The 22,833-nt window shown below is 45.4% G+C and overlaps 1 protein-coding gene across 3 annotated transcripts in view; it reads right to left on the minus strand.

Moving 5' to 3' along the window:
- Positions 1 to 1,404: 1,404 nt before the first annotated feature.
- Positions 1,405 to 22,833, minus strand: part of LOC311128436 (myotubularin-related protein 13-like) — a 141,711-nt gene continuing 120,282 nt past the window's right edge. Inside the window, exons 23-42 of one of the 3 annotated variants that reach the window (XM_084160572.1) lie at positions 22,531 to 22,658; positions 21,005 to 21,180; positions 20,668 to 20,801; positions 20,275 to 20,476; positions 19,913 to 20,109; positions 19,598 to 19,738; positions 18,542 to 18,625; positions 17,111 to 17,185; positions 15,820 to 15,998; positions 14,987 to 15,163; positions 12,837 to 12,938; positions 7,926 to 8,111; positions 6,782 to 6,908; positions 6,334 to 6,464; positions 4,160 to 4,384; positions 3,966 to 4,073; positions 3,549 to 3,739; positions 3,306 to 3,393; positions 3,077 to 3,208; positions 1,405 to 2,923 (exon numbers count right to left, since the gene is read on the minus strand). In XM_084160572.1, coding sequence (XP_084016698.1) covers positions 2,825 to 2,923; positions 3,077 to 3,208; positions 3,306 to 3,393; positions 3,549 to 3,739; positions 3,966 to 4,073; positions 4,160 to 4,384; positions 6,334 to 6,464; positions 6,782 to 6,908; positions 7,926 to 8,111; positions 12,837 to 12,938; positions 14,987 to 15,163; positions 15,820 to 15,998; positions 17,111 to 17,185; positions 18,542 to 18,625; positions 19,598 to 19,738; positions 19,913 to 20,109; positions 20,275 to 20,476; positions 20,668 to 20,801; positions 21,005 to 21,180; positions 22,531 to 22,658 — 2,882 coding nt within the window. In that variant the 3' untranslated portion in view covers positions 1,405 to 2,824. The remainder of the gene's footprint in view (positions 2,924 to 3,076; positions 3,209 to 3,305; positions 3,394 to 3,548; positions 3,740 to 3,965; positions 4,074 to 4,159; positions 4,385 to 6,333; positions 6,465 to 6,781; positions 6,909 to 7,925; positions 8,112 to 12,836; positions 12,939 to 14,986; positions 15,164 to 15,819; positions 15,999 to 17,110; positions 17,186 to 18,541; positions 18,626 to 19,597; positions 19,739 to 19,912; positions 20,110 to 20,274; positions 20,477 to 20,667; positions 20,802 to 21,004; positions 21,181 to 22,530; positions 22,659 to 22,833) is intronic. The other 2 variants (XM_084160570.1, XM_084160571.1) reach the window with 2 other exon arrangements.

Consider the following 22,833-nt stretch of genomic DNA (forward strand, 5'->3'; position numbering starts at 1 on the left):
CATGGCTTGGTTTTTGCTCTGACATGCACTGTCAACTGTGGGACCTTATATAGACAGGTGTGTGCCTTTCCAAATAATTTACGATCAATTGAATTTACCACAGGTGGACTCCAATCAAGTTGTAGAAACATCTCAAGGATGATCAGTGGAAACAGGATGCACCTTAGCTCAATTTCTAGTCTCATAGCATAGGGTCTGAATACTTATGTAAATAAGGTATCTGGTTTTTTTTTTATACATTTGCTAAAATGTCTAATAACCTGTATTCACTTTGTCATTATGGGATATTGTGTGTAGATCAATGAGGATAAAAAAAAAATCCATTTTAGAATAAGTCTAACGTAACAAAATGTGGAAAGGGGGAAGGGGTCTGAATACTATCCGAATACACTGTATACTGTTGCACCTGGAGAATTGCGTAACATTAACAAGGCCTCATGTCCTGCTCATCATCATGTAATAGATAGTAAATCATCATCTAACACAGACAATCTATTTGTGAAATAGTCATAGTACAGTCTATTAAACTACAATCACAGCGGTGAACAAGTGATGATGGACTCTTCGTCGTCCTGTTGAGTGAGTCTTAAACCACTAACTCTCCTTAAGGCACTGAGGAGTCCCAACGGCTCCATTCCTGAAAATCCAGCCGGATCTCCACTTCCGCCTCATCCCTCTCGTCATGGGCGGAGGCGTAAATCCCCTCCTCCAGGGGGCAGCTAAATACGGAGAGACCTGCCAGAGAAGAGTCTGTCCAGATGTTAGCCAGCACTGCACCTGCTCGCAGTACAAGCCAGCTGGGAGAGAATGCTCAGGATCAGGAACACGTCCCCAATGTCTTCTAGAGAACTTCAGTTCAGGGCTTTCCCGCCTTCCTGCTGCGGGACGGGTCTCTCCAGGACCAGGAGTGCCTTCGAGTCCCGCCAAGCAGGCGCCAGTGGCTCTATGTTGGGTTTCTTGCCCAGTTCCTTACTCATTGTTGGAAGTGAAAAATCCTTGCCAAGCCCAGCTTTGGCTCGGGCCATATGAACTATTCTGCTGCGGTGGTGTCTGCTTACCTTTCATTGAGAAAAGAGAGACTATTTTTAACAAGAGGAGAGGTGTTCATGACAAGCCAAACCTATTACAAGTGGCTTAGGTTAGGTTCAGGTTTGTTCCCTATATCTTGTAACCTATTATCTGCAAATAAATTAGGTATTTTGCAACCTACAATAGAGACTGTTATGGCGCCAGAGTATGCTCTCATCCCTTTTAGATGTAGGTGGCATCTAAAGGGCTATTAGTGTAAAATAAAAAAAAGCACTCGTCAGTAGCCACATAATTCATAATTAGTAAATTCTCTTAATCTCAAATATATGCCGCCGTCATATGTACTGTAAAATAATCACGCAATAATCATCTGGCTAGTTCAAGTACTCTTGATTTATTTCCAAAAAAAACATTAGTATCAATACAAAACATGGTACAAAAGATACAGTAACAGATATCTTCTCAAATAGCTTCTGAAATGACTTTGATGCTCTTTTTTGCTTTGTTTTATCAGACTGGAAGATGCAGACAACAGATGAGACACATATCTTTAAAAACAAACCACACTGTCCGACTGATTTATTTAAAAGCCCTTAAGACATGGAGCCTTTCTGGATATTCTGAGAAATATAGTCGACTCCCCTTCATCTAACACACAATGTCTCGGTCAGTTTCATCAAAGATAGGAAACAGGGTTACTATATTTGCACATATAAGACAATACATACAAAAATGCAGAATTGTAAAGTTGGTCTTATTACAGTTAAGGTTAGAAAAGCATACACATGTTATATATATATACAATTTGAAATATCACATGAGTATTTACATAAAACGTTAAGCCACCACACTTTAACAACATGATTTACTCTTTTAATAAAAAAAATAATTTACATCACAAGAACAAACAAACTGTTATCCATGAGTCAAAACATTCATAGTGTATTTTAAAAAATAGAGGACATCACTTACTTAAATATATGTCAGGAAAATTTTTGGAACTTTAGTGTGTTTTTTTCTTCCATTTTGTCTTGATAAGGAAAAGGTAATTATGTAAATCATTATAAAGTAATGCTTTTTGCCTGGCTGTTCGCTTCAGTTAGAAAATCTATAATTCTATATGAAGTGCATATTATAGAACTAAGTGCAAACAAATTGCCTTGTCATATTGTGCATTTTTAAAACCTCTGAGTTTTTGGTGGTTAATACCTTTCGTCAAGCAGCAATACCTTTTCCTCATTGTAAAATATCTGATATAAATTATCTTGTATGCTTTATATATATATATATATATATATATATATCTTAGTTTATATATAGAACCCACAGTTTAAAATGGCCAGTGCTATTGCTTTTGATCCATTTACAACTGAAATGGCATAAACTATCCTTAGTAGTGCTCAGGCATCAGTTTTTGCCATTTATTTTTCGCTATAAGTGTTGATCCCTGTAGCAGTAACAAGGTACAGTACAGAGAGAGCTGACAGCAGAGACCAGGACACATTCATCAACTCTTACTAAAGCTGTCAGGCAGACAGACAGACAGAGTGATGACTGCCTGAAGTCCTGCAAGGCAGCAGGATGGATTGATAGATAACATGATAACATATCCTCCACCCTACAGGCACTTAGGTCACTGTGGTCCTCATGGTAAAGCCACTCCCATGGTGACTGAGCTGAATATGTACTGTATATATGTGCCCACAGTCTCTGCTCTCAGCCACGTTGCTGCACCTAGTGTTAATGCTGTGATCTGACCACACCCCGACCGAGCCGTGGCTGAGGAGTTCAGAGGTCATGCATCAGAGATGCAGCTCTGGATCTTGTCCATCCACTGATGGGCGCTCTGGGCATCCGAGGCGCAGAAGTTGTACACTCGCTTGGTGGTCTTCAGCTGGAATGACAACACCCAAACAATGGTTAAACAGTGACTGGAGAAATGGGATGTGACATACAGAGCCTGATATTGCCATGGCTGGAGTGTATTCTACCACAGAACACATAAGATCACAAGCAGACAGAGGAATGGAGAACCAGAGAGACTCACGTCGAAGAAGGCCTTCTCACTGATGTGTTTAGGAGCTCCTATGGTGGGGGTTGTGATCAGAGCTGACTCCACCTCTGCCAGGTCAATTTGGCCCCTGCAGTTAGTGTCCTCCCCCGTGTCGTAGTACCTCAGCTGGGACAACACACACACACATAACACCACTGGCATAGGAGCGGAAAAATGACCTGGAACAGACTGGTAGCAACATACAACATGCTGTAATACTCACCTGGTGTTTTGTAATGTCCAAAACAAACCAGCGAGGTTTCCATCCTTTCAGCAGTGCTCCTCGTTTGTACAGAATCCCCTCAAAGGATCTGAAAAACACACCATTAAGATGAATTTAAAACCTCTGCTTGGTAGAGACATTCTGTCTATCTGTCAAAAGCTTTACAGAGAGTTGGGTGAGGAAACAGCAGTAATTAGAAGTCCTGGCCCGTTTGCTGTATCAGTGCTGGGAGTGGAGACCCACCTGTTTTCCTCGTTCTTGGGGGTGAACTGGTTGTAGAGCGTGGCGGCCCGGCGGTTGACCCCGTTAGTGGCGGTGGGGCTGCTGTCCTCCCCCAGGCCACTGTCAGGCAGGTGCAGCATGGAGCGTCTCTGGAATGCCTGCAGACTGGACGTGGGGATCAGCCCCGAGATGGACGCAGACTGCTTGCGGAGCTGCAAATCAGACACAGAGACAGACAGATGGAATAAGAAAAGCCATGAAAGCACACAGAACATCGGGAGGATGTTTTGACTCACAAACAGATTGACGAGTGAAGCAATGCTGTCTTGCTGAACATTCCAGTAAACAAGAGGTGACTTAAGGCTAAGTAAGGTTTATGGGAAACAGGAGTCAGGGGGAGAGGAGAAAACATGGGAAAGTGTGTTGTTTTTGTCTTACATTTCCCTCCTGTTTGAGGTCCTCCTGGATGCTGACTCTGACCCTCTCCAGAGTGGCCTGCCACCTCTCTGGTGCTTGGCTCATCTCCCCCTCCAGCCGCTCTATGTCCTGCAACATCAATAGGGTTCTCATCAGTATCAGGCACACAGTCAGGCATGGATAACATCATCCCAACTCAGATTTATAGAACTCACAGCCAGGAGCTTGGTGATGGCGTCAGGCTGGGCGCGCCCCACACTGCTGTAGCAGGGCCACACGATCCTCCTCTTGCTGGTGGCGATAGTGTCCGTCTCCTCCATGCTCTCCGACCTGACAGCCAGCATCCTCCAGTCATAGGACGGGCCTGTGCACAGGGTCTCCCCCGTGAAGAAGTCCCACTTCCTCAAAGCAGGGATGCTAATAGAGGGCTTGAGCACCGGCTAAATAACATATGAAACAACAACAAATGAATAATTTATGATAATCTGATAAGTTTACATTGATAATACATGAGACAAATATCTCTTTTGGCTTGTTTGAAATCAAGTCTGTAGAGTAGAGTTCTCTCCCCAATGATGTGAATCTGTCCAATCTCTCAGTGAGCACACCACTGTATACAGCCAGTGGGAAAGAATGCGGCCCACCGGACCTAACACTCCACTGAACACTTAATCACGTCGGAGCCGGGGTGCACAAACACGCGGGCTGTTTTCCTTCACCTCCTCCTTCTGATTTATACGCCCCTGGAATAATGGGCACAGCCGCCGCGATCGCTGGCCAGTGGGAAGAGGATTTACAGTTCCCATGAACACTACTAACCCATTGGGATGGACTTTGAAGTTGAAGACCAGACGTATGCCAAGAGAGGGTTAAACAGCAACATTAGAAAGTCCCTGTCAGGGAGTTGGAAGAGGCTAAGCGAGATGCTTCCTTTACGACCACAGATATTAACCTCTACGGGATCGGTGTCCCTATACCGGGACGGTTACTGCTCCATATGCGATATGTGACTAGAAACAACGCCAACTTTCCGGGACATAGACATGTCTTATATGGGCAGAAAGCTTCAATTATTGTTATTCTAACTGCAGTGTCCAATTTACAGTAGCTATTACAGCAAAAAAATACCATGCTATTGTTTGAGGATAGTGCACAACAACAAAACACTTTTGTCATTGCAACTGGTTTGATACATTCACCTCTGAAGGTAAATAATGTACTTACATTCAGTAATCTTGCTCTGATTTGTCATCCTGAGGGTCTCAGAGATAAAATGTAGCATCATTTTGTTTGATAAAATCCATTTTTATATTCAAATGTAGGAACGGTTCTACAGTTTGACCCCCTGCTGTCTCTGGCTCCACCCCCAACCCCCACACGGCCATCTAGATGTGTGAAGGTTAGTGTATTTTCTGTAGGGAAGCTAATGATCCATGACATTCCGGGGAGTGTGTAAACATAATTTTTGTATTACCATACCATTTTTGTATTTTCTCTATAGTTATGTACTTGAAAATTTATAAATTGACCAATTCGGAAAATTTGGGAAAACTCCTGGCAGACTTGATACAAAATATTGTATAGTAATGTCATTCTTCACTGGATCAGTCTGAAACTTTGTATACACAATGCTGCCATCTTGTGGACATAATCTAAATTACACCTAGATTCCCACATCACTGTCTACCCTTTCTCTTGCATTTCAAAGATGATGCAACAAAAAAACGTATCTTTTACCAGATCTAACGTGTTATATTCTCCTACATTAATTTCACATTTCCACAAACTTCAAAGTGTTTCCTTTCAAATGGTACCAAGAATATGCATATCCTTGCTTCAGGTCCTGCACTACAGGCAGTTAGATTTGGGTATGTCATTTTAGGCAAAAATTTTAAAAAAGGGTACGATCCTTATTAAAGATCCCAAACAACACTGATAAGGAACTGGTCCAGAGTTCAGCTGGACTCTCCTGGGCCTGTTACTCACGGTCGTCACCAACATCAACAGTCTGCTACAGAACATTCAGAAGGACTGGGAGAGGAACACTGGAAGGTCACCACAATAAGGCATCATCTTGTGCAAGAGAGTGGGAGAGATTATCTGGGAGAGATCATCTGAAGTTCTAGGAGCTGGACTGGCTGCTCTGGGAAGTGGGAAGATCCCTGTATCTCTACTGAGGATGTTCTACTGAGGATGTCCAGAACAGGAGAACTTGGGTGTGAGTAAATGTGAGTCAGTGAGTGAACTAGAGAAAAGGCCATTGGGGATCTGGCTGACATACACAAAAATAATGAAGTACCATTGCTATGTATACGAGATGGCAGCAAACTGCTTGGGGAGTTGCAACACACAAGACACACAAACAAAGACGGCACAGACAAGCAGTCACCTCAGCCTCTGTGGGACTGTACAGGTAGTTGAAGAACAGCGGACTCCTTCGGTGCATTCTGCTGATACACTCCCAGATACAGACCCCCCTCCTGGCCTGCTTGTCACCCGGCTTGTCCTCGAACAATGTGCCTTTTGAAGAGACAGACAAAGAAGAGGTTGTTCAACAGGCTAAGACACACTACCACTATTAGCTGACAAATCCCTGATCTAAGATAAGAGATAAGATCTAGGTAATTTAGAAGTGCTTCACTGCAACATGTCAGTATCCTGAAATACCTGACCCATTACACTATCATTAAACACTATCATTTCACAAACAGAACAGTTGTTTCAACACTCTGCTTGTTGAAGCCGGCAACTCTGCCAAATACTTTTAATACACGTACAGATCTTAAATGGCCTTACTGTTAAATCATCCCTTTACACTGTATTTGTAATATACTGACCATGCTCCAGGCGTTCGTAGTCGGAGTCCAGGAGGAAGTTCTTGAAGCGGTTGGAGATGTAGTGGTATGCCAGGAACTTCAGATAGTGCTGATTAAACTCAAACTCCAAGGGGCACTGGTCCTGGATCTGCAATGAGAGGAGATGGAGGGAGAGAGAGAGAGAGAGAGGGGAAGGTGACACATTGTGATGGCTGGAGCATGGCCCTGTGTTATGACTACAGATGGGTCCGTTATGACTACATACGCTCCCCATTACCGGCAGAATCAAATGGAGACCAGGGAGCAAAGGCCAGTGACTGACATCATCATTCTCAGACAAAAGCTGGGCAGAGCTAGAAGGCAGTATCCCGGTCCAGCAATGTGCAGCAGCGGCCAAGCGAGAGGACCTTGCCGCTCTTTTGCATGTTTTGGGCCACCTGGGCGTACTGGCGAAAACAACAGCTGTTTCTGAGATGAGGAACTTCTATTTTCAGAAACTCATCAAATTCCCTCTCCCCCTGTTTATCGCACTTCGAGCCCCAGAGAGCCTCCGTCAGGCCGCCTTGGCAGACGCCCCTCCAATTTCAAAAGACAAACTCCTAAACTATGTGTTGATGTAAGTGTATGGGAGTGGGACTGCCGGACCCTGGGGGAGACAGAAAACACAACGTTCTCTAAAGTTAGCATTTGAGCATGTAAAACCCAGACCACTTCAGCTGCACCTCCCACCCCCCCAACCTCACTACCTCCCCACCTCGCCTTCCGAGGAAAGACACTTTTAATCCCCAAAACTGCAATTTTCCACTCTGCGCTCTAAACACTGAAGGAGGAAATGCGGAGGGGATGGTGAAACACAATAGCACGGAAAGCACAGCGCTGACCGTAGGGTTCACAGACCATCTGGGCAACAGCCCTGCAGCTGAAACTCCCCAGCGTACAACTCTGTCTAAATTACTTATCCGATGGGGGGGATTGCAGAGTACAAAACTCAACCGAGTGCATAGATAATGACAGCTGAGTCTCTCTCCTCCTCTTCTCTTCGCTGAAGGAATGTGATGAGCTCATGGAGGAGGTATGGTGGGAGGGAGGGGAGGGGGTGAAGAGGTGTGCGGACGGGGGATAGTGAAAGGGGTGTGGGCCTCGGAGGAGGGTGTGCAAGGCTTGCCTGGTGCACGCAGTCCAGGAACTGCAGAAAGATGGGCGTGAAGCCGCTGCCCTGGCTGCTGGGGGTCAGGTTGGAGCGCTGGCTGAACTTGTGGCCGAAGGACAGCCACTCCTTCTCCAGCAGCACCTGGAAGCCCTCCAGGGTCCGGTAGAACGGGTCACTCAGCAGCTGGACCAGGGACACCACCTGGAGGGAGAGAGAAAGGGAGAGGGAGAAAGAGAGAGAACATCGGCGAGAGAGACACCGAGAGAGAGAGAACGAGAGATACAGGGGGGGGGGGAAGAGGGTGGGGAGTGAGAGAAAAAACAATCAGAAGTTCTTTAAAACTCTGAAAGCTGCCAACTGTTGATGGCGTGACAAGGACTTCAGAGTTCTGTGACAGAGGGGTAGGTGACCAGGAGAGGGCTCCAGTGACCCTGTTTTCCAAACCAGTAACCTCAGGACACCATGTCTGTTCTCCCTGGTATGTGGTTACACTTCCTTTCCTGTCTGTGGTTTGAATCCTCTCCCTCTATATGCATTGGGGCCGGCTATGGCTGATTTGAATGGAGGAAACAGAGTGCAGTTCCTCTCTAGTGCACCACAATATCCTCCCAAAAAGCTATGGGCTTTCTGGAGTTGGTGAAAAGTCCTCTTCATCACAGCCCAGCGGTCCTCCCCAGTACAGACCTGAGCTCCAAAATGACCACAGCACCATCACTGAAGGAGGCCATCAGAAAGGAAAGAGGAGGGGAGAGCGAGAAACACAGGGTTCTGCTTCTCCTCTGCTGGGTGTCTGTCTATGAGTTGGTCAGGAGACTGAAGAGCCAAGGCATATGGAGCCCATCTCCTGGAGCAAGGCTGATCAGGCCCCACCGTGATGAGCAAGATGCTCTGGGCCTGACACGTGCCTGGCACGGGAAGCGAGGCTGCGCCTGTGCTTTTACACGGCAGCCCTGGGCTTTACGGGCCCAGTAAACACATTTGGAGGCCACGCGCACACACACAATGCCATCCCCAATAACACACGCTCACTTAACAGGTTGGCGTGGAAAATGTGAGCTCACAGTGCAAAAATGTGACAAAACGCTGAGCGCTGCAGCAGAGCGAACAGGAACAGAAAATGTATGAGGATAAAAACAAGCTTGTTTTTACTCTCCTAAAAACCAGAATCATGTGCTTTCAGGATTGAAATCAGTACATAGTGACATAGGGCCCTACAGTCTCAGCATCGTTTCAACACATTCCAAACAATACATATACACTAAATTGTTGTAATTGATATCCGGCAGTTTAATTGGACAATGTACTCAATGCCAAAGCACTAAATGTGGTGTCCTTTCCCTTATCTACAGTGAGGGGAAAAAGTATTTGATCCCCTGCTGATTTTGTACGTTTGCCCACTGACAAAGAAATGATTGGTCTATAATTTTAATGGTAGGTTTATTTGAACAGTGAGAGACCGAATAACAACAAAATAATCCAGAAAAACGCATGTCAAAAATGTTATAAATTGATTTGCATTTTAATGAGGGAAATAAGTATTTGACCCCTCTGCAAAACATGACTTAGTACTTGGTGGCAAAACCCTTGTTGGCAATCACAGAGGTCAGACGTTTCTTGTAGTTGGCCACGAGGTTTGCACACATTTCAGGAGGGATTTTGTCCCACTCCTCTTTGCAGATCTTCTCCAAGTCATTAAGGTTTCGAGGCTGATGTTTGGCAACTCAAACCTTCAGCTCCCTCCACAGATTTTCTATGGGATTAAGGTCTGGAGACTGGCTAGGCCACTCCAGGACCTTAATGTGCTTCTTCTTGAGCCACTCCTTTGTTGCCTTGGCCGTGTCTTTTGGATCATTGTCATGCTGGAATACCCATCCACGACCCATTTTCAATGCCCTAGCTGAGGGAAGGAGGCTCTCACCCAAGATTTGACGGTACATGGCCCCATCCATCGTCCCTTTGATGCGGTGAAGTTGTCCTGTCCCCTTAGCAGAAAAACACCCCCAAAGCATAATGTTTCCACCTCCATGTTTGACGGTGGGGATGGTGTTCTTGGGGTCATAGGCAGCATTCCTCCTCCTCCAAACACGGCGAGTTGAGTTGATGCCAAAGAGCTCCATTTTGGTCTCACCTGACCACAACACTTTCACCCAGTTCTCCTCTGAATCATTCATATATTCATTGGCAAACTTCAGACGGGCATGTACAGTGGGGAGAACAAGTATATGATACACTGCCTATTTGCAGGTTTTCCTACTTACAAAGCATGTAGAGGTCTGAATTTTTTTTCATAGGTACACTTCAACTGTGAGAGACAGAATTTCACAAAAATCCAGAAAATCACATTAATTTGCATTTTATTGCATGACATAAGTATTTGATCACCTACCAACCAGTAAGAATTCCGGCTCTCACAGACCTGTTAGTTTTTCTTTAAGAAGCCCTCCTGTTCTCCACTCATTACCTGTATTAACTGCACCTGTTTGAACTCGTTACCTGTATAAAAGACACCTGTCCACACACTCAATCAAACAGACTCCAACCTCTCCACAATGGCCAAGACCAGAGAGCTGTGTAAGGACATCAGGGATAGAATTGTAGACCTGCACAAGGCTGGGATGGGCTACAGGACAATAGGCAAGCAGCTTGGTGAGAAGGTAACAACTGTTGGCGTAATTATTAAAAAATGGAAAAAGTTCAAGATGACGGTCAATCACCCTCGGTCTGGGGCTCCATGCAAGATCTCACCTCGTGGGGCATCAATGATCATGAGGAAGGTGAGGGATCAGCCCAGAACTACACGGCAGGACCTGGTCAATGACCTGAAGAGAGCTGGGACCACAGTCTCAAAGAAAACCATTAGTAACACACTACGCCGTCATGGATTAAAATCCTGCAGCGCACGCAAGGTCCCCCTGCTCAAGCCAGCGCATGTCCAGGCCCATCTGAAGTTTGCCAATGACCATCTGGATGATCCAGAGGAGGAATGGGAGAAGGTCATGTGGTCTGATGAGACAAAAATAGAGCTTTTTGGTCTAAACTCCACTCGCCGTGTTTGGAGGAAGAAGAAGGATGAGTACAACCCCAAAAACACCATCCCAACCGTGAAGGATGGAGGTGGAAACATAATTCTTTGGGGATGCTTTTCTGCAAAGGGGACAGGACGACTGCACCGTATTGAGGGGAGGATGGATGGGGCCATGTATCGCGAGATCTTGGCCAACAACCTCCTTCCCTCAGTAAGAGCATTGAAGATGGGTCGTGGCTGGGTCTTCCAGCATGACAATGACCCGAAACACACAGCCAGGGCAACTAAGGAGTGGCTCCGTAAGAATCATCTCAAGGTCCTGGAGTGGCCTAGCCAGTCTCCAGACCTGAACCCAATAGAAAATATTTGGAGAGAGCTGAAAGTCCGTATTGCCAAGTGACAGCCCCGAAACCTGAAGGATCTGGAAAATGTCTGTATGGAGGAGTGGGCCAAAATCCTTGCTGCAGTGTGTGCAAACCTGGACAAGACCTACAGGAAACGTGTGATCTCTGTAATTGCAAACAAAGGTTTCTGTACCAAATATTAAGTTCTGCTTTTCTGATGTATCAAATACTTATGTTATGCAATAAAATGCAAATGAATTACTTAAAAATCATACAATGTGATTTTCTGGATTTTTGTCTCTCACAGTTGAAGTGTACCTATGATAAAAATTACAGACCTCTACATGCTTTGTAAGTAGGAAAACCTGCAAAATCGGCAGTGTATCAAATACTTGTTCTCCCCACTGTATATGTGCTTTCTTGAGCAGGGGGACCTTGCGGGCGCTGCAGGATTTCAGTCCTTCACGGCGTAGTGTGTTACCAATGGTTTTCTTGGTGACTATGGTCCCAGCTGCCTTGAGATCATTGACAAGATCCTCCCGTGTAGTTCTGGGCTGATTCCTCATCGTTCTCATGATCATTGCAACTCCACCAGGTGAGATCTTGCATGGAGCCCCAGGCAGAGGGAGATTGACAGTTACTTTGTGTTTCTTCCATTTGCGAATAATCACACTAACTGTTGTCACCTTCTCACCAAGCTGCTTGGCGATGGTCTTGTAGCCCATTCCAGCCTTGTGTAGGTCTACAATCTTGTCCCTGACATCCTTTGAGAGCTCTTTGGTCTTGGCCATGGTGGAGAGTTTGGAATCTGATTGATTGATTGCTTCTGTGGACAGGTGTCTTTTATACAGGTAACAAACTGAGATTAGGAGCACTCCCTTTAAGAGTGTGCTCCTAATCTCAGCTCATTACCTGTATAAAAAGACATCTGGGAGCCAGAAATCTTTCTGATTGAGAGGGGGTCAAATACTTATTTCCCTCATTAAAATGCAAATCAATTTATACAATTTTTGACATGCGTTTTTCTGGATTATTTTGTTGTTATTCTGTCTCTCACTTCAAATAAACCTACCATTAAAATTATAGATTGATCATTTCTTTGTCAGTGGACAAACGTACAAAATCAGCAGGGGATGAAATACTTTTTTCACTCACTGTACCTACAGCCTGGCTTTTTTTATTTTACTCAAACCACCCGCGGCCTGGATTGGACCCTGGCCCGCGGGCTGTATGTTTGACACCCCTGGTGTAGACGTTTCACTTGTCAGTTTCAGCCGAGATGTCTCTCTCTTTTCCTTTTCTTCCCCCTCTCTCTCCTACCCTCCTACATCCCCAGTCCCCCTCTCTCTCCTACCCTCCTACATCCCCAGTCCCCCTCTCTCTCCTACCCTCCTACATCCCCAGTCCCCCTCTCTCTCCTACATTCCCAGTCCCACTCTCTCTCCTACCCTTCTACATCCCCAGTCCCCCTCTCTCTCCAACTCTCCTACATCCCCAGTCCCCTTCTTCCACTACTCCTGCTGGGGTAGAGACAGTGTGTGTGTGTGTGAGGCTCACCTGTGTGGTGATATCCCAGCCATCCTCCAGACTCAGCAGGACAGATGAGCCACTGTCCAGCAGCTCCACCAGAATCAGGGCCAGCTGCAGGAGCTTGTGAAGCTGCCGGGAACACATACACACACAATAATACACTGTCAGTTCATGCCGTTAAGCTGTTCCTGTGGATTCATTGTTATTTTTAGTCTACTGGCCACAGACTCAAAAGAGTGCTGAGTTAAGACTGTGGAGCCTGAGCAGGGCTTCTCCCAGATAATATTGTTCTGTTGTTTATGACACATTTAATGCAGGGCCATAGGCTGTGGTTGTCACTATGATAACTACCATGATAAGCAATTTAGTGGTTCTCCCATGTCTGTTTGAATCGTTATCATTTCCCTTGGGAAAGAAGCTTATAGGATGAGGAGAGAATAAAGGATGAGGTCAGAGTCACACAGCAAGATCATGGAGAGCACGTCGCTGGTTCGTTCTCACAGATCTCTCACCGAGGGTCAGTGAGTTGTTGTTGTGGAAACCGTAGGAGGGTGTGTATGTACAGTTGAAGTCGGAAGTTTACATACACCTTAGCCAAATACATTTAAACTCAGTTTTTCACAATTCCTGACATTTAATCCTAGTAAATTCCCCGTCTTAGGTCAGTTAGGATCACCACTTTATTTTAAGAATGTGAAATGTCAGAATAATAGTAGAGAAAATGATTTATTTCAGCTTTTATTTCTTTCATCACATTCCCAGTGGGTCATAAGTTTACATACACTCAATTAGTATTTGGTAGCCTTTAAATTGTTTAACTTGGGTCAAACGTTTCGGGTAGCCTTCCACAAGCTTCCCACAATAAGTTGGGTGAATTTTGGCCCATTCCTCCTGACAGAGCTGGTGTAACTGAGTCAGGTTTGTAGGCTTCCTTGCTCGCACACGCTTTTTCAGTTCTGCCCACAAATGTTCTATAGGATTGAGGTCAGGTATTTGTGATGGCCACTCCAATACCTTGACTTTGACGTCCTTAAGCCATTTTGCCACAACTTTGGAAGTATGCTTGGGGTCATTGTCCATTTGGAAGACCCATTTGCGACCAAGCTTTAACTTCCTGACTGATGTCTTGAGCTATTGCTTCAATATATATCAACATAATTTTCCTTCCTCATGATGCCATCTATTTTGTGAAGTGCACCAGTCCCTCCTGCAGCAAAGCACCCCCACAGCATGATGCTGCCACCCCCATGCTTCACGGTTGGGATGGTGTTCTTCGGCTTGCAAGCCCCCCCCTTTTCCTCCAAATATAACGATGGTCATTATGGTCTAACAGTTCTATTTTTGTTTCATCAGACCAGAGGACATTTCTCCAAAAAGTACCCTCTTTGTCCCCATGTGCAGTTGCAAACCGTAGTTTGGCTTTTTTATGGCGGTTTTGGAGCGGTTGCTTCTTCTTTGCTGAGCGGCCTTTCAGGTTAATGTCGATATAGGACTCGTTATACTGTGGATATCGATACTTTTGTACCTGTTTCCTCCAGCATCTTCACAAGGTCCTTTGCTGTTGTTCTGGGATTGATTTGCACTTTTCGCACCAAAGTACGTTCATCTCTAGGAGACAGAACGCGTCTCCTTCCTGAGCGGTATGACGACTGCGTGGTCCCATGGTGTTTATACTTGCGTACTATTGTTTGTACAGATGAACGTGGTACCTTCAGGCTGATTTCTTTGGATTTTCCCATGATGTCAAGCAAAGAGGCATTGAGTTTGAAGGTAGGCCTTGAAATACATCCACAGGTACACCTCCAATTGACTGAAATGATATCAATTAGCCTATCACAAGCTTCTAAAGCCATGACATCATTTTCTGGAATTTTCCAAGCCGTTTAAAGGCACAGTCAACTTAGTGTATGTAAACTTCTGACCCACTGGAATTGTGATACAGTGAATTATAAGTGAAATAATCTGTCTGTAAACAATTGTTTGAAAAATGACTTGTGTCATGCACAAAGTAGATGTCCTAATTCACTTGCCAAAACTATAGTTTGTTAACAAGACATTTGTGGAGTGGTTGAAAAACAAGTTTTAATGACTCCAACCTAAGTAAGTGTATGTAAACTTCCGACTTCAACTATATGTATATTGGTGAGTATGTATTTGTGTATATGACGGGAGCTCACTTGAAGGATCCACTCAGAGTCCTCCAGGGCTTTGAGGAAGGAGTCCTCTGTGTCTGAAGACGTAGCGCTCGGAGCACATGCCCTCAGCAGCTTCTTAAAGGCACCTTTGATCTGCCGCGTGTCAGCAAAGTCCACAGGCACCAGTTCACAGTTCAGCGTAGAGTCCAGTTTGAAGCCCTGACAAAAGCGGAGAAACGTCATTGAAAATTAACAGTCCCTGAGAGTCAACTATCACTAGTAGACGCAGACATTAAAATAAGACTCTGAAAGACTGATTAAAAGACACGTAAAACTCTGACTGACAAATAAATAAATAAAATTCAAACAGAAGACACAGATAGGGAATATCTTAAATACTTGGGACGTATGAGGTAAAAATAGGCCTTCTGTTAGGAAATGAAGTAGAAGTTTCATTTAAGAGAAGACTGTCTCTGTCAATGTGGCCACTGGCCAATTACAGCCACCCACACAGCTGGCGACTCCACCACGCTCACATTTATTTATAACCTCTTTTAGCCAATGAAAATAATATCAATTTCACATTCAACACACACAGACACACTGCTCCACTTGAACAAGTGACTGAAATGAGCAGAATGTTCCAACAGCAGTCCAAATGTAATATTATCAGAGATGTGGGACTGTATTAATAATAAATCATAATTTTGATTAATTGCAATCAAGTCCCCTTATCAGTTTGGAAATGTACAGTCTGCTGGAACAAAACAGTGGTTACACATTCTAGACTGGAGTGACCTGATTCCCCTACACAGTATCTTGTAAAAATTTACCAGCCCTCCCATAGACAAATACTCTTATAACTTTCGTCTTACCCTGAGGTGGGACTTCTCTCCAAAAATGTAGAGGGCAGCCTGCTGTTTGAGGAGCTGGGCATGCAGGCTCTCGCTGCCTGCAGGGGGCGCCAAATCCTTCCCTGCCAGCCTGGCGCCAACATCGGCTGCAGACGGGTGCTGGCTGAAGCGGCTGCTGGAACGCAGGCTGGCCCAGACACCTGCAACAACACAGCGAGAGAGGTACAGTTAGAGTTGGCACCGCAGGCCTGTAGAGGGCTGGAACACAAAAGGTGCTAGCTAGCCTGGTCCAATACTTGTGCTCCTCTGTTATGTTTGGCATGACAATGAATGACCACAGAGAGGGGTTGGTTAAGCACTAACAGCCTAGACCACCATACTGGGGAAACAGATGACAGAATGGCACATAGCGACATAAAGACTATAGCACATTGAAGGGTGCAGACACAGAAATAGAATTTGGACACTAAATCTATGGGCACAGATCTATTCATTCACTAATCCAAGGGGAAGAAACGGAGGGATGCTCATTTCTCTCTGACAAACCACTACCACCAAGATAACTACAATACAGATCTGTATATGCAATAACTTTTTGTGATAAACCATACTTCCTCCGCTTTGCTTATGCTGCTGTTACTGCCCTCAGGGGCCCGGTCTGAGCCAGGCTGTTGGTAGATAAGGGAAAGGACACCACATTTAGTGTTTAAGCAGCTTTGGCATTGAGTACATTGTCGAATTAAACCGCCGGATATCAATTACAACAATTTAGAGTGAGCTCTCAACCAATCAAACCATCAACCAATAGGCAGGTACCTTACATTCTAAATCCTATCTCGCCTTAAGAAGGCTAGACACACATTGAATACAATGCAGAGGTTAGGCCACGGAGGCCTCATTCCCGAGCTGCCTGTCATGACCGAGCTGAGCCCACAGTACCTCCCATTGGGCCAAGACTGCTGACTGACCACATCCACAACTTCTGATACATCACATTCAGTGACAAGTGGACTACATTTACCCTGAAGTGGACCACAGTCAGATTATTTTCCAGCAGAGGAGAACCTCAGCCTTGCCCAAGCGCGCCAAAAGAGGAAGCCATGAGTGATACCAGGAATCTCCACAGAGATACTCCCTATTACTCGAAAGAGATGAGCACACCGAACACAGGATACATGTCTAACTGTTACAGAGGCAAGAGTGCGGGTTAGATAGGATCAATGACCAGGAAATAAGATTAAGATGTTAATAAAGAGGGGTGGAGGAAGAACGGTGGGGTGAGATCTGAAGAGAGTAAACATTTTCACTATACCTTGATTTTGGATTCTCCCCTTAGCGGTAGGTTTTTGGTTTGAGTGAGTGAATAGCTTATCCCTGTACCCAAGCACTGGCAGGTTATGGGTGAGGTGGAGGGGGGTACAGAAAGATCACAATATCAGATGGACATAACATACCGGCACACACCCCAACCGTAGGGGCGACATAACGTCGCACGTAGTCAAAAGGTCACCTGAGGGGTTACAGCAAGGGACCAGGGCATGGGGAGCTAGGCTTCAGACTTAATATATATATATATATATATATATATATATATATATATATATATATATATATATATATATATATATATATGCCATTTAGCAGACGCTTTTATCCAAAGCGACTTACAGTCATGCGTGCATACATTTTTGTGTATGGGTGGTCCCGGGGATCGAACCCACTACCTTGGCGTTACAAACGCCGTGCTCTACCAGCTGAGCTACAGAGGACCAACAGGGTTGGGTGGTGGAAAGATATGAATACCAAAGGAAAATATTCATTTGTAATTCAGTCTTGAGATGAACAGAATGGGGGTTAACATGCATGACATAGTACAGACCATGATGTTGTGTAAAAATGAAGAGACGATTATCAAAATCCCAAAGAAGCCCCATGTTATTGGAAATATTTGAACATTTCTTAGAAGACTAATCGAAATCCACTTAATGCTGCTGTGAATGACATTGAAAGTCATCTTTGGGTGTTGCAATCTTGTGGTTGAATATTACAGGAACTGTGGCAACTAACCCAATAATACACTTATGCACTTCAACTTCCAGAGAAGACTTCTCTCAAATCATGATGCAGACAGCTGCATGCCAATGACAGACATCTTCCAGATATGGAGACATCTTCACTGGTCATACCAGACTACTAGGTCACATTTATTTGACAAGCTACAAATAGGCCATGTTGAATAAGAGTAATGATCAACAGATTAATGTGTTTAAATGAATAAGCAGATCAACCTCGTTGTTAACATTACACTAAAGATGCTCTTAAAGATGGATTTTGGAGTCACAGCTTGTGCTATATTTGAAATGGAAACTGCTCAGTGTATTGAACTGGGCCATGTACAGTAATTTGCCTAGCGTGTCATTCCACTTCATACCATTACTGTAAACTGTCAGAAAACTCCAGTGAACTCCACGTGCTCCTCCTATAGGATTTTTACAATGTTGAAGTTGAAATGTGTCAACCTGTTTGTATGAAGTTGTGACCTACTAGCATAGTGCTCTAGTGGGGCACATCTGCTGCCTTAATAATCATGTAACACACAGACCATCACCATGTGTATTAATGGCAAATACAGATGACAAATAGCTGAGTCATAGACCAAAAGGGGGCCAGTTTATTTCCAGAACTGCGGTTGCAGTGTGATATATAGGACTTTGAGGAAGTGACACGTGGGTACAGCACTCACCTCCTCTGGCAAAGCTGTTGGAGAAGGGCATGTCCAAATGGACGGGGGCCATCTTTGGTATTCTAGATGTCCTCCTTTCACTGCCTGAAGAGTACACACAGACATGAAACGGGGATAACACCACCATTCAGCTGTAACCAGGACAAACACAGTAACACACACCCAGAGAGCATAGCGAATGAAAACCATGCCTGGATGACTAACCATCTATATTTGTCAGACACAGCATCTGAGAACATAACTACCCCACAGTGTGTCTCAGATTTTACACAAAATGGACACAGACCTGGGAGATTAGGCCAGATTTTTCAATGATAATGCAAGGAGGGATTACTTAAGAGTTAAATGAGGCGAGCTAACAGAGAGTTGCATTACCTACATTTAGGGGGGAAAACACTGATTGCTGTGTTTCAATTAGGCCTAAGCCTTGGGCTCACACTCGGCAATCGTGTCCCGTTGCTTAAATTCCAATTAGCTTATCTGAACATAATCAGAAAGTCTGAAGCTATCAAGCCTTGGGAATCCTATTTCCCCCATTAAGACTATTTGATCCCTGCAGACGTAGATCTTAAAGCTGGGAGATGGAGATGGATGCCATTGACATTGATTCCGGGTGTGTTTTGACCCAGTTCCCAGAGACTAAAGATCTATTGCGGTTACATGGGAAACAGAATCCCGCTGACTTTGCGTAGGGTATTGTGCTGGTCACACAGCTCTCTGGACTGGCACTTGGCGGTCGGGTGAAGTCTGGGGAGATGGATGGATGGTGACCCCTGGGTGTCCTGTTCCTCTTACATAACCATAACATTGTGCCACAGTTCCTTCCAAACACAACGGACACAACATAAATAACAGGCAGCGGCCCAGAGGAAACCTCACTAAGATAATCAGCAGAATAACACTGAAGGAACGAGGACAAACACACAAAAACAATAGTGACAGAGTGGGAAAAACACCACCAGTCTAGAGCAGGACAGAGCCCAGAGCAGAGCCCAGAGCAGAGCCCAGAGCAGAGCCCAGAGCAGAGCCCAGAGCAGAGCCCAGAGCAGGGGGTACCTGGTGAGAGGCCGATGAGAGAGCGGTTGGACAGAGTGTTACTGCCGTTCAGTTTGAAGTAGACGGGGATGGAGTTGAGGATGGCCTGTAGATACTTCTCCTGCTCCAGACTACTGGACAACTCTGAAGAGTTGGCAGGGGCTAGAGGGAGAGGAGACCAGTCATTAGACATATTCAACATCAACTGTCTTCAATTTTAGAACATGACTATCTAATGTAAGTCCTTTAAACTCTGTACGGTGTACGCCTTACGAGAATGGTATCAAAAGGTTTCTACAGGTGTGTGTAAGTAAGTCATGTGTGTTTGTACTGTACCTGTTGAAGATTGGTTCTGGGACTTAAAGAGTCCCACAACACTCTTGCCGTGGATGCCTCCGGATCGTAGCAGCACAGCTTTGGTGCGGGGGTGTTTCCAACACACCACTGGCAGGCGGTTGTGTCTGTAACAACGGGCCACCTTCTGCAGGCTGCTGTCCTGCACCGACTGGGGAACCACCAGGAGCCCTGGGTAACTGTGGGGTACACACACCATCAGCCTATGATGGAGACCACTATTGGGACACCTATGATGGCAGTTTGATCTGATACAACCAATACATGAACACTGAATACACCTCTTCTACATTGATCAGAGCGCCAATATCTGACATGACAAAGTATATGTGTATTGTGTGTACCTGCGGCAGAGGGAGTAGAGTCTGTTGACTGCAGTGACTCTGAACTGCTCTCCGGTCTTAGAGCGGGAGGAGCTGGCTGTGATGGTTCCCAGGCCCAGCCGCTGGTAGTCACGGAAACACGCCCGCTCCACCAGCTGCTCCATGGTGGACTTCTCCGACGCCCTCAACGTGCTGCTGGGGGGTGGCTCGCCCTCATCTGACACTGGAACACACACACAGAGACAGAGAGAGAGACAGAGACAGAGACAGAGACACAGAGAGAGAGAGAGAGAGAGAGAGAGAGAGAGAGAGAGAGAGTGAGCCAAGGTCAGGTAACTGGTCAGGAAACTCCAGCTTGTCAAAACTCCCCCTCCTCTTCTCCCTTGTAGGAGTTTAACATCAGTCTGCTCATACCTGAGATGTCATCATCCTCGTGCCAGGTCATCCGACTCCCTCTGTCGTTCTTCTTCAGCGTGGTCTGACTCTGACGGCCCATGGTGATCATCCCAGCTCTCTTGGCTCCTTTCACAATGGTCTTGGACAGTGTCCTGTGAGGAGGAGGATGAGGAGACCATAACATAATTTATCATGTCTGATTCCAGCATCAGATAAGGAAGATTTCTCAACACTTTCAGGCGGTGTCGGTTGTGGGAGTTATTACAGGAACCTTTCAACCACATAATGGGATTTGCCATCTAAAACAACTTTGAGGTAGAACAGTGAGGTAGAGGTAGAGAGAGGTGGGACTGACCTGAAACCTGTGTTCCTCTCCTTCTGTTTGGGAAGGATGAGTTGGGGAGCGGTCTGGCCCGCTGCGAAGGCGAATGTGCTGAAGATGGACTGAGGGTAGCGGATCCTCTGGATGTGTTTCCTGAAGATCTCCACCATCTCTGAGCTCACCTCCTCATCAAATGCCACTTTGATCAACTGAAGAGGACACAGGAAGCATCAGGGAACATGTGAGCTCATTGCCTCCAGATTAAACAAATGGCCTTCCATGGAATGGCTGGAAAATAATAATGCATTCATAAATCTAAATGGCTCTGCAGATACGCACATCTGTGAAGGCCAAAAATTCTGTTTAATTTTTTTCTTGCAGGGAGGCAAATACTAATAATTGCAAATCGGAAACAGAAAGTACGGAATGTTCACATATTTCACACAGAATGTCTTTCCAGAGTGAGGTCCGCTTCTCATTGACTGCCCTGACCCGGTAGTCCCTCCACTCCCCATCCATCCCTCCCCCAACATCCCACCAGTTCCTGCATGAGAAGAGAGGAGACCTAGCCCCCCCCCCCCCCCCCCCCCCCCGCTCTCCTGTGGATCCCCAGCAGCCTGCAGCTCTCAATGAAGGCCTAATAACGCACCCCAGACGTAGACACAGCCCTCTGGCCAGGCTTAGCAACACATTCGCACACTATAGCTCGCTCACACACAAACACACACTCTAGCTCGCTCACACACAAACACACACTCTAGCTCGCTCACACACAAACACACACTCTAGCTCGCACACACAGGCCCAGCCAGGCCAAGTGATCCCCTCCCCACATAAAGGCCTGTTTTATTGTCCGTGTTACTAAAAAGATAGGAATGAACCATAACATTTTTACAGCACTACATGAATTGTGAAAGACCAAAAACATGTGCACGGTTGCCTTTTTTTCCTTCAAATCAAAGTCAACATAGGTTACTCGTATAACGTCCAAGAAATGTATTCAGGCTGGATGTAGGGAAGAGTCTGGAGCATATTCATTCCTTTAATCTCTCCAAATGTCACAACTGATCAGTAATTCTGGGTTCTCTGTGAATCTGTTATACATGTTCTAGCAATCTTATACTTGGCTTGGGGCAAAAGGAGGGAACACTCACATACTTAGACAAACTATGTTAGCATTTATTTAGCATCTAAGAAATATGACTTTGTGTACTTAAACGAGAGACAAGGGAACAGTAAACATGTCGTCGCCCATGAATGATGCAGTGCCACGTGTGACCAACATATTTAAGTTAATTACTATAGCTCACACCTTGGGCCAATCAGTTTTGTAAATGCCGGGTCTCTATGGCAAGACGCATCATTCACCCAAGTTTAGTCAAAATCGGCCCAGTGCTGTCTGAGATATCGCATGTGACTAACGTACGAACGGAGACAGATCCACAGTCCCCTCCACGATGAAATGAATAATGGAAAAGCCTGTAGCATCAAAATCACATAATTTGTACATTCATCTTCATTATCATCCACATCATCAGGAGTAGGTGTGTGTGTGTTACCTGGAAGGATGCCGAGCGGAGCTGCAGTCCCTCCTGCATGTTCTGCTGCAGTTGGTTCTGGATGCTAATCTTCTTCTCCTTGGTCAAGGTGGACACTGGGAAGCTCCTGATCACTGCCTGCTCCCCCACTGCTCCCACACACAGGACAACACCTCAACATACACTTCTATGCTAACGTACCTCATCCACACAACATATTCAAACAGGCGTCATCTCAAAATGATACCCTATATAGTGAACTACATTGGGAATTCCAAAGTGCACTCTCTCAACAGGGACAGATATAATTAAATGCTAGCTGGA

This window comes from Coregonus lavaretus (assembly GCF_964263955.1).
Source record: "Coregonus lavaretus genome assembly, chromosome: 4".
NCBI lineage: Eukaryota > Metazoa > Chordata > Actinopteri > Salmoniformes > Salmonidae > Coregonus > Coregonus lavaretus.